The following is a 12,816-nucleotide window of genomic DNA, read 5'->3' on the forward strand; positions in this document are numbered from 1 at the left end:
AGAGACAGCACGAGGACAAACACACCTGGCCTTTGGGCGTGGCCGGGTGTGAGCGGGGGCGAGAGCGCAAAAGAGAGGGGGGGGGGACTTGATAAACCTAAGATGTCAGAAGCCGCTGATGTTCTTGTAAGTTATCCTTTCTGAACGTTCTATAGGCTCAAATTGTAACCTGAGCCAAGTTTGTACATTGGATTATGTGTTAATAAAGCTCTTTTAAAAGAAAAAGAAAAAAGAGAGGGGGGGAGAGCGCAAAAGAGGGGGGGGGAGAGAGCGCAAAAGAGGGGGGAGAGAGAGAGCGCAAAAGAGAGGGGGGGAGAGAGAGCGCAAAAGAGAGGGGGGAGAGAGAGAGCGCAAAAGAGAGGGGGGAGACAGAGAGCGCAAAAGAGAGGGGGAGAGAGAGCGCAAAAGAGAGGGGGGAGAGAGAGAGCAAAAAGACAGGGGGAGGGAGAGAGCAAGGGGTGGGACCGCTGTACTGCAAAAAATGGCCCGTGTGAATGGGCTTTAGGACTAGTCATATCATAATTCGAATATTCTATTGAATGTTCTATTCCCTGTTTGATAAAGAGACCCATTAAATGATGATAGGCAAATTGTATCACTTGATCATAGTTACCAATATTAAAAAACACTTTATAATAAGTTGCTAATCTTGATACTATTGAAATAGTTAACGTATTGTATTTGTACAATGATCTTGTGATCTCCCTGAACCAAACTATAATCTTGACTAAATACCAAACATGAACTCTAACTCTTAGCCTTGTCATTCCTCTGGTATTGTTCCCTGGCGGTCGGATAGCTAATGAGGTGCTTCTACTCTATCTAGGGACTACATATTCCCTTTAGTAGTTTTGCATGTAATAATTACATCACTTACAGACATATATTGTTAGATCATCATAAGTACAGGTTAAATGTGGTTACTAGCAAACTCTCTGTGTAAATTATTTTACTTGCACTTCTGTTTGTTCTTACACCCTATAGAAAATACGCAATGGATCTCTTTGTAGGTTTAGGACATTTCACTCTATTATGTTATATTACAATTAAAAATTACCAGCTGTTAGTTCAGCAGCAATGTACTTTATCCCCTGAGCTATATGTAAACAATTTTTTTTTCAGTTTTCAAACAACATTACATACAGTAGCTAAGCACACTCTCATAGATACAAGGGATTTGTGTTATCTATCAAGCGTTCTATGCAATAGAGAACTTTTTGTGCTTAAAGGTACATGAAACTCACATTTTTTCTTTCCAATGTATTTCTATTATCTAATTTGTTTATTCTCTTTGTATGCTTTGTTGAAAAGTATACCTTGGTAGGTTTAGAAACTGTTGATTGGTGGCTGCACATATATGCCTCTTGTCATTGGCTTTGAGATATCTCCCAGTGGGGCATTGCAGCTCTTTCAGCAAAGGATACCAAGAGAAGGAAGCAAATTAGATAATAAAAGTATAATATAATAATATATATAATAATAATTTGCATTTATATAGCGCTTTTCTCCCTGTGAGACTCAAAGCACTTTACAAATATACCAACATAAGACATAAAAGTTAGGAGTTTCTGAAGGTCAGATAAGCGGACTGAATGCCTGATGGAAGAGGTGGGTCTTTAGCTTTTTTTTAAAAGTCTGTAAGGACGGTGCCTCTCTGATTGCGCACAGTAAAGAGTTCCAGAAAGTAGGGGCAGCATGGCAGAATGCTCTGGAGCCTGAGTTTGTCCTTATTCTTGGCACTGAGAGGAGGGATGTGTTGGCTGACCTAAGTGAACGGAATGGGATGTAGGGTGTCAGGAGCTCTTTCAGGTACTGTGGGCCTTGGTTGTTTAAGGCTTTGAAGGTCAGCAGGCCAATTTTAAAATATGTTTTTAAAATTGTATGTTCTCTCTGAATCATGAAAGAAAAAAGTTGAGTTTCATGTCCCTTTAAATAATGCACAAAAAAATTGACTTTTTTCTAGAATTCCCTTTTAGGACCCACAATGCCGACTAGGCTGAATTTTAATGGGATATACAATTCCAAATTCTTCTTTCATGATTCAGACAATGCATACAATTTTAAACAACTTTCCAATTTACTTCTATTATCAAATTGCTTAATTCTCTTTGAATCTTTTGTTGAAGGAGCAGCAATACACTAATTGGAGCTAGCTGAACACATCAGCTGAGACAATGATAACAGGTATGTATGTGTAGCCACAAATCACCAGTAATGCATTGCTGTTCCTGAGTCTACCTAGGTAAGCTAAGTGGGTAATAGATGTGCATAGGAAAGTTGTTTAAAATTTCAGGCTCTATCAGAATTATAACAGTTCAATTTTGATTTTACAGTACCTCAAATCTTATATAGTCAGCCTGTCTTTGTGGTTAAGCCAGTACCCACTGGTTTTCAAAAGTGTCCCCCACTTCAAGGACAAGCATAGTCTTCTTAGATTTTCGCTCAGTACTTAGTCTCTTAAATGAGTATAATAGTGTTTTATAAATAAATATGTTACAGTATAATTTACCTGGATATTTTCTTCTTTTCTTGAAAAACGCAGCAAATATATTTTTTAAACAGAAAATATATTCCTGAATAATCACATCTCTAGATTTTCAATCCAGTATTCCAAGTCAGGTACATATTTTATAGATGTTAATACATCCCAGCTAAGGTACAAAACTCCAATGAAAAAAGAAAGAATCAATGTTGAAAGCCAAGAGGAAAAAACTTATAAAGAATTAAAACAGATATTTAAACAAAGAAAGAGAGTCTTTGAAAAGAGAAATGAAACTAGTTAAAAAAAAGTGTATAGCTACAGTTCAGCAGCTATTAAATGGAATACAGTAAAGTGAGAGACGCCTATTAGGTGTCAGATTGTACATCACTATAACAACAAGTGTTTTCCTCTGGGGCAGTTTAAATGAGTCTCCTGAGAGCTGGGAGACCTGCTTGAATTGTCTGTTCATGTGACTGTGATTTGCACATACACACGTATTCATTGTGAGGCAGACTGGATGAACCTGTTTTGGTGGAGGTTTGACCATTACCAAGGTCCTTTGTTATCCATTAGACTGTTGGGGATACAGCATAGACAACAGGCTTGCATTGCAATAAATGATAAACTTCGTATTAGTCACTGCTTGCAGAAGATTACAAATGAATGGAAGCAAAGGTGGAATTTGATATAGACTAGGGGTACCTAATAGTTTACGAATCAAGGGTCATTGATAGCAGGATTGGAAAGGGATAATATTATACTCAAACGTATGATAAAAATAACGCCTCAAAATAAAATTAGATTATAATCACATTTTTTAGTTCAAAATTACATAAGAAATTAGTTAAATTAATTAATTGAACTTGTATATTCCACTTAAATTTACAAACTTTGGTACAACTACACATGCTTATGCTTTACAGAAAGGGTGGTTTGTTTATGGAATAAATTTTCATTAGTAGTGGTAAGGACAATCTTCAAGAATGCCTGGAATAACCATAAGGTTTTCCTATGAACTAATTAAAGGGACAGTCCACGCCTTAGTCATCTTAAAGTCTTAGTTTAGATTAAGCTGCAAATATCATCCTGCACTCTTTCTATATCATGCAGCAGTAACAGTAAAAAAAGTTATTTTAAATTGACTATTGTTTCTGGACACTTTGAAATAGCTGCCAAGCTCCACCCACTGATGACATCATGATCTAGGCTGCATCTAGGCACTCTGCTGAATAGCATTGACAGGCTGTTAAATCCAATGAGTGAGTCTTTTGTTACTAGAGAAGCCTTTAATGCAGCCCAGATCAGGATGTCATAAGTGGGCGGAGCTTGGCAGCCATTTCTAAGTGACCAGAAACAATAGTCTTTAAAAAAAAAAAAAAAAAAATTACTGTTAATGCTGCATGATATAGATAAGCTGTAGGAGGATATTTCCAGCTTAATCTAAAGTAAGACTTTAAGATAACTAAGGTGTAGACTGTCCCTATAAGATTATACTTTAGAGCCATCAGAATCTTTGTTTCTTAATTACCTAATGAGAAGGAACAGCTTTTTCAATAATATATTACTGATGTCTGCTTTTTGCTCAAGCTCCTAAGGGTCACAAAAACGTGTGAAGTTCCAGATCTCTGGCCCATATGATATAGACAGTAAAAACTCAGTGCCATTAATTTTCTCCATAATGGAAATATAAGGTACCAATGTCAATTCTAATACAAGTACCAAATGTTGGTGTCCCTTGCGAATGAAAACAAGCTCTTGATATTTTGCAGTACATTGGTACACTAAGATATCTGTTCCCGTGTAATTAATACATTCTTCTTCCAAGAGGTCCAGTGGTATAGAAGTCTTTCATATCCATAAGGGACCTCATTTCTTCCAGGCCCTATTTTCACAGCATTAGATTCAATTTTGTTTTTGTTCGTAGTTGATTGGCAGCACAGAATCTGCAATTTTATGAAGTCAGTCTCAGTAGCAATTCATGGTAAACATATCTCTCTGGCAAGTGAGCAAAAACAGTGTTCAGTAGTTGACCACATATTCACATTCCTCTGCTATCACATACTCTATTCTTCTGTCTTTGGGTTCACTCATCACTGGTGCTGTGCTTTTCCGTCTCTGCATTATGAAGCTGATCTGATAAATCATAATTACAGCCAAACAGGTCACAAGTATCTAAGAATTAAAAAAACAAATGTTGTGAATATTTTGCACTCAGTGGCGGAACTACAGGGATGCAAAGGTCGCAACTGTGACTGGGCCCCGGGAGGTCCCCCTTAAGGGGGGCCAGCTTCAGCAAAACAAAACAAAATTCACCTTTTTTTTTTTTTTTTTAAATAATTAAAACGTTAACCTGCTTGTGCACTGATATCACGTGACGTGATGCTTCAGTGTCTCTGACTAGGGGTTTTTACCCGTTGGCCGTGGCCGGTACTTCCATCATGAATGATCCCTGCCTGACTGACTGTGACTGGCTTTGGCGGTTGGCGTGCACATTGTCATCCTGACTGACTGCACATGTAGTCTGCTCAATCGGCTCGTGACTGCACGTGTAGTCAGTCAGTGTGGGAGACTGAGAGTGACTGAGCGGTGCGGGCGCAGAGGCAGCTGAGCGAGGAGGGGAGCTAGAGACAGCTAGGGGTGAGTCAGTGTGTGAGTGGCATTGTGGCAGGCTGCCAGGCTGGCAGTGGCAGCTAATTAAGTTGAACTTACTGTAATACTGGAGTAGTGTACTACTGGATTGGACAGGTCAGTAGCGCAACGTCTGCGCCCGCAACTGGTAAGCGTTTTAGGGGACTCATAGTACTGGCTGGGGGGGTAGTAGTGACTTAGGGTTGGATATTGGTTGGGGGCATCATTTTATTGCAGGGGGCACCATTTATTGCAGGGGGCACCATTTATTGCAGGGGGCTGGGGGTATCATTTTATTGCTGGGGGCATCATTTATTGCAGGGGGGTTGGTGGCATCATTTATTGCAGTAGGGCTTGGGGCATCATTTATTGCAGGGGTCAGGGGCATCATTTTATTGCAGGGGGCTGGGGGCATCATTTTATTGCAGGGGGTGGGGGCATTATTTTATTGTTGGAGGCATCATTTATGGCAAGGGGGCTAGGGCATCATTTATTGCTGGGGGGCTAGGGGCATTATTTATTTGCCGTGAATCTGCAGGGGGCGAGATTTCACAAGCATGCCGACATCTTCATAAATCGGCCCATACTGTGCATATATAAACATGTATTGTGTGTGTGCAGACCTTTTGTATTGAGGTGCTTAAGTGCTGATATATTCTGTGCATGCATATATAAACATGTATTGGACTGGTTAATGGTTTTAAAATATTATATTAGCCTAAAGCCTTTTATATGCTGAACTAGGAAGCAGTGGTCTTATAAATAAATACAAGTCTGTGACTGTGTGACAAGCAGTTTAGAAATGGTCTGGCATTAGGCAAATATATTTTTAAATCATTAACCATTCCATTTCTAAACTGCTTGTCACACAGTTACAGACTTGTATTTATTTATAAGACCACTGCTTCCCTAGTTCAGCAGATAAAAGACTTTAGGCTAATATAATATTTTGAAAAATGATTAATCAGTCCATTTATAAACTGCTTCTCACTCTCTACAACAAAATAATTGAATTGACATTAAAGGGACAGTCGCATGCAATTGTAAACAACTTTACAATTTACATCCATTAACAAAATGTTCAGCCTTTTTATATGTACACTTTTTGTGTCACTAGCTTTTACTGAGCATGTGTAAGAACTGACATCATATACGTATATGCACCCTTTTGTGATTGGCTGATGGCTGTCACATGATAGAAAGGGGAGTTGAAATAGACATAACTTTAAAACTTGTCAGAAAAAAATCTATTACTCAGTTTGAGTTTAGATTAAGTGCTATTGCATTGTGTTGTTTTCGTGCATTTGTTGGTTACTATGCAAATCCAATTCTTTTTTGGGGGGGTGCCTTCTTGGATTCTTGCACCCAGGCCCTGTGGTTTCTAGTTATGCCTGTCTGCACTTGAACCAAAATAGTAGTGATATGTTAAATAAATTAATGTGATAGTATGACCAAGTAACACTATCTGTGGGTTCATTCATTTCAGTAAAATCATACACTGAATTTAAAAAAAACAACAACACTTATTTTATTTCGTTTAATGGTTGTGCCCTGTAGCATTCTGTATTGTAACAATGTGGTAACAGCTTATACTAAGATATGTGCACTTATACTAATAATTATTTAGATTAAAAGTTGTATTGCATTAGTACAATATGAAATCAGTATGGCCTACCATCAGCGGCTGATAATGATGCCCATGCCCTGGGAAAGGTGTCCTAGTGACAAGAGCTGAACCGGGACAGTGCCAGGCTGTTGAAACATGTTCTCCAACTGAAGTAGTGTCGAAGCTGTTCCAAGCCAGCAATACATATACATATACAGTTTATGTATTTATATGTAGGTACACAAACACATATTTATAGTGTTCTCTGCAGAAAACTTTGCCAGTCAGGTTGCATTATAAAGTAGACAGGTGTGGGGGAGGTGTAATACCCTCTAATATTATAACATTTTTTGTAACCAAAGCACTAATTGTATAATTTAACATATCATTATTTAATAATCATTTGTGCAATAAATATTTAAAAATCTTAATATTAGCTCATTTAGGTTAATATTGGTTAACATTTTAGCCAGGTGGTTTGTAAAATCAGTCGGTGGTGCATCCCTTAAAGAGCTCCTGAAGAGAACACTGATATATATTACACATATATGTGTGTGTGTGTGTGAATGTCTGTTTGTATGTATGTATGTGTGTGTGTATGTATGTAGTGTTTATGTATGTGTGTATGTATGTATGTTGTGTTTATGTATGTATGTATGTATGTGTTTATGTACTGTATGTGTGTGTGCGCATGTGTATGTATGTGTGTGCATGTATAAGTATGTTTCTATGTGTATGTATAGGTATGTTTCTATGTGTATGTGTGTGTTTTTGTGTGTGTGTGTGTGTGTGTGTATGTATAGGCATGTGTGTGTTTGTAGTATGTATAGGTATGTGTGTGTATGTATATGTGAGTGTGTGTGTATGTATATGTGAGTGTTTGTGTGTATGTGTGTATGTATAGGTATGTGTATGTGTGTATGTATGTGTGTATGTGTATTTGTGTATGTATGTGTGTGTATGTGTATGTGTATGTGTATGTGTGTGTGTGTATGTGTGTATGTGTGTATGTGTGTATGTGTGTGTGTATGTGTATGTGTGTATGTATGTGTATGTGTGTGTGTGTGTGTATGTGTATGTGTATGTGTGTGTGTGTGTGTGTATGTGTGTATGTGTATGTGTATATGTATGTGTGTGTGTGTGTATGTGTGTATGTGTATGTGTGTATGTATGTGTATGTATGTGTGTGTGTGTGTGTGTGTGTGTTTGTGTTAGAGAACCTTTTTCTAAAATTTCTGAATCCCACCACTGGTTACAAAGATTCATACTTCCAATAAGATGAGTCCCATGGCAAGGCCACCCAGAAGCAAAAGGTTTCCTCGACCCCAGTTTACAATCTTCTCCAAACAGCCTTCAGTGTTGATGTATTCCTCTGCATCCCATGTCTTAAGATTCTGGGTTTCGTACCCACACATGGTATTTATGATTTTCTGTAGTAACAAGGGAGATAGTTATTCATTCAAGTATGATGAAGTGCAAAAGAGCCTTTATATGGAGTAACTGGAGGATTTATACATAGAGGAAAATACAGTTAAAGGGATATTAAACAGTATGAGATTGTGATATAAAATGTTTAAATATGTGTAGGTAAAAAAAAACAACTTTGCAATATACTTTCAATATTTATCCTGTCCCCTTTTCCTGTAATTTAACTCTGAAAAGTGTTGGCTTTCATAATTCTGCTGAGTTTCTCTAAAGTAATGGGAACCACTATGTTTAAACTTTAGTCTTTCCCCTTTAGCTCTCTCTCCTGCTGAGTACATTAAGTTACAGATATAATGATACAGTCAATAAAAAAGATTCTGCAAACAAAGTTGTGTGGAACAAAAGACTGAAGTAATTATCTAACATGGTTTCTACAAAGCCTTGTTTGCACAGTCTTTTCTTTTATTGCCTATCTCTCTTAATGTTCTCAGCAGGAAAGATAGATAAAGAGAAAACTTAAGTTTAAACATAGTGGCGCCAATTACTTTATACAAACTAAAGTACTTTATATAAACTAAATCTTACACTTCTGTATTTAAACAACTAATGTAATTGTAAAAATGATGTCTACTTATTATTCTAAGGCTAATCTTTGCTTTGAATACAACATCATTATGCCTAGCATCAATTTTGTGTTTAATATCCCTTTAAAGGCAACATTTTGTGCAGCAATGGAAGGAGCTTTAAATAGGGTTATGTAGATCGTGTTTCTCAACCTATGGTACCCCTGTGGATGCATGAAGCATTAGAAAGTGGCATTCAGTGGTTTGCACTTTTGATTCTGCAGTGAGCTGGTAAGCTGCTCACTTATTGTTACTGACTCACCTGTGCTCAGGTAAAGAAATGCTTAGAATCTGACCATTTAGTGGCATATGGGGACTGGAGATGAGAAACACTGACTGATATAAAGTGTGTCACAGGGAAAGTGCCAGGTAAAGTGTAGAGCAGTGTTTCTCAACCGCGGTCCTCAAGTAACCCCAACAGGCCAGGTTTTCATTATAGCTGAACTAGAGCACAGGTGAAGTAATCAGCAGATCAGTAACCATGGTAACTTACCTACTCTCATCCATCAGCTGATTATTTCACCTGTGCTCAAGTTAAAGGGACATAATACTCATATGCTAAATCACTTGAAAGTGATGCAGTATAACTGTAAAAAGCTGACAGTAAAATATCACCTGAGCATCTCTATGTAAAAAAAGAAAGATATTTTACCTCAACTTCCTCAGCTCACCAGAGTAAGTCCTTTGTAAAAAGTTATGTTTAACTTACTGTCCAGCTGCAGGTAAAAAAAATAATAATGAAGAAATGAACTGCAGCCAATCAGCATCAACAGTGCTGAGGTCATGAACTCTTACTGTGATCTCATGAGATTTCATAGCAAACTTCTTTAAACTGAATGGGGAAATAATAACATGAGTGTGCACAAGGCTCATTCCCTTGCCTGTCCCAGGACAGATATACTGATTTGCTGTTAAATTCCTTTGCAATGGGATGTGAATACTTAGGACATTTTGAGGTAAAATATATCTTTCTTTTGTACATAGAGATGTTCAGGTGATATTTTCTAGTCAGCTTTTTACAGCTATGCTGCTTCACTTTCAAGTGTTTCAACATTTGGGTAAAATGAATGGCCCTTTAAGCTATTATAAAAACCTGGCCTGTTAAGGGTACTTGAGGACCGCAGTTGAGAAACACTGGTATAGAGCACTGTGAGAAAGTGTCACAGATCCATGTGCAAGATACAAGGACACTGTGAAATATCACAAGGAAAATATTTCCAAATTTTTTTTGCATTTGCATCCATTAAAACTGGATTTTAAAACACATTCTTGAAAAAAAAGAGAAATATGTCTGATACCAGTTGTCACATTCTGTAGTATGCATGACTGCCTCTTTTTTAACCTTATAATATTTATGTGTTATGGTTGAGGGTACTTATATTAAACTTTTATTCCTTTAAGGATACTTGCTACAAAAAGGTTGAGAGACACTGATGTAGATAAAAGCGAATGTTATAGAAAAGACACGGAAGAGCTATAGAGATGGTTGTATATAACACTAGGTGGCGCTATTCAGCAACGTATATGAAAAGGAAGGTTTATAGGAAGAATTATAAGGAGCAACAGTTTCAGAGATTTGTTATATGAAGACACAGGCATGGGTATCATGAGATAGGCAAAAGGGGGCAAACGCAGCCCCTGTAATCTTGTTTCTTTAAAGCTAAGCTAAAACCACCACCCTCCTGGAAAAAAAACAGTGGACACCCATAGCTATTAGAAAATTAGTAGTAGTAATACTAAGCAATTCTAGTAAATAAATATATATACTGTAATAAGTGCAGTAAAAGTGATGAAGTTGTCTGGATCTACAGAAAGGTTAATAGTACAGTTAGCAGGGCATTGCTTACCAGTCCTTTTTCCCTTATGCAGCAGGAATATGGCACTGCACATTTCTCCAAGCTAGGATTAGTCGCAGTACATAAGAAGTAGATATTCTTGGACCAGTCTTGGTAGCTATTTACTCCACAGCATTCAAACTTGAGGACAGAAAGGTGATATTATAATAAATATAATACTAATAAACAGAAAGATGTGCGCACACACGCAGAAACACACTCATCCATACACACGTGCACACGAACTCACACATATGTGCACATTCTTGTACACATATACACGTGCACATTCACGTACACATACACACATGCACACCAACTCACACATTTGTATACACACATACAAATATCCACACATTTAAATAATCACCTGTCTAGATAAGCCTGCTAATATAGCAGAAACAACATCATAAATACATAATACATAGTATAGTATTACGTCATATTTCAGGATCACATATGCTAACCATGACCATGTGACATAGTCATGTGTACAAGGGCTCATATGTCAAGAGAAAGAAAAGACTATGGATAGGTTGATTAACAGAATATAATTATAGTTTAGTTGACTAGTAGGTAGCAGTGACATAGCAACAATTGTATGATTTCATAAGTGGAAAGTTATGAGCTCTGTATTTAATTAACCTTTGTAGAGACAATGCTTAATATTTTCATCTTAATTGGACATTTAATAATAGATTCTTTAAAACTGCTCTCTGCTTTCCTCATTAATTCTAGATTCTGGCCTTTAAAGTCAGCAAAAATGTACAGTAACACAAGCTACACATATACATGTACACACACTCAAATACACAGAAACACACACTACATACCATACACTTACACATGCAGATACACATGTAGATACACACACACACACACACTACATAGCTTACACTTATACATGCAGATACACACACACTACATACCATACACTTATACATACAGATATACACACACACTACATAGCATACACGTATACATGCAGATACACACACACACACTACATAGCATACACTTATACATGCAGATACACACACTACATAGCATACACCTATACATACAGATATACACACACACTACATAGCATACACTTATACATGCAGATACACACACACTACATACCATACACTTATACATACAGATATACACACACACTACATAGCATACACGTATACATGCAGATACACACACACACTACATAGCATACACTTATACATGCAGATACACACACTACATAGCATACACTTATACATGCAGATACACTACATAGCATACACTTATACATGCAGATACACACACACACACTACATAGCATACACTTATACATGCAGATACACACTCTACATATCATACACTTATACATGCAGATACACACACACTACATACCATACACTTATACATGCAGATATACACACACACTAAATAGCATACACTTATACATGCAGATACACACATTACATAGTATACACTTATACATGCAGATACACACACACTACATACCATACACTTATACATGCAGATACACACTACATAGCTTACACTTATACATGCAGATACACACACACTACATAGCATACGCTTATACATGCAGATACACACACTACATAGCTTACACTTATACATACAGATACACACACTACATAGCATACATTTACACATGCAGATTCACACACACACTACATAGCATACACTTATACATGCAGATACACACACTACATAGCATACACTTATACATGCAGATACACACAAACACTACATAGCTTACACTTATACATGAAGATACACACACACTACATAGCATACACTTATACATGCAGATACACACACACACTACATAGCATACACTTATACATGCAGATACACACACACACACTGCATAGCATACACTTACACATGCAGATACAAACACACACACACTGCATAGCATACACTTACACATGCAGATACAAACACACACTACATAGCACACACCTATACATGCAGATACACACACACACACTACAGGGAGTGCAGAATTATTAGGCAAGTTGTATTTTTGAGGATTAATTTTATTATTGAACAACAACCATGTTCTCAATGAACCCAAAAAACTCATTAATATCAAAGCTGAATAGTTTTGGAAGTAGTTTTTAGTTTGTTTTTAGTTATAGCTATTTTAGGGGGATAACTGTGTGTGCAGGTGACTATTACTGTGCATAATTATTAGGCAACTTA

The 12,816-nt window shown here is 37.1% G+C and overlaps 1 protein-coding gene across 2 annotated transcripts in view; it reads right to left on the reverse strand.

Annotated features, from left to right (window-relative positions):
* Window positions 1-3,279: 3,279 nt before the first annotated feature.
* The window catches only part of LOC128649552 (tetraspanin-33-like), a 107,577-nt gene continuing 98,040 nt past the window's right edge, over window positions 3,280-12,816 (reverse strand). For both annotated transcript variants that reach the window (XM_053702896.1, XM_053702895.1), the window contains 3 exons: window positions 10,612-10,740; window positions 7,985-8,146; window positions 3,280-4,654 (listed from right to left, as the gene is read on the reverse strand). In XM_053702896.1, the coding sequence (XP_053558871.1) occupies window positions 4,502-4,654; window positions 7,985-8,146; window positions 10,612-10,740 (444 nt within the window). In that variant the 3' untranslated portion in view covers window positions 3,280-4,501. The remainder of the gene's footprint in view (window positions 4,655-7,984; window positions 8,147-10,611; window positions 10,741-12,816) is intronic.

The sequence above is a fragment of the Bombina bombina genome, chromosome 2 (assembly GCF_027579735.1).
Source record: "Bombina bombina isolate aBomBom1 chromosome 2, aBomBom1.pri, whole genome shotgun sequence".
Classification (NCBI taxonomy): Eukaryota; Metazoa; Chordata; class Amphibia; order Anura; family Bombinatoridae; genus Bombina; species Bombina bombina.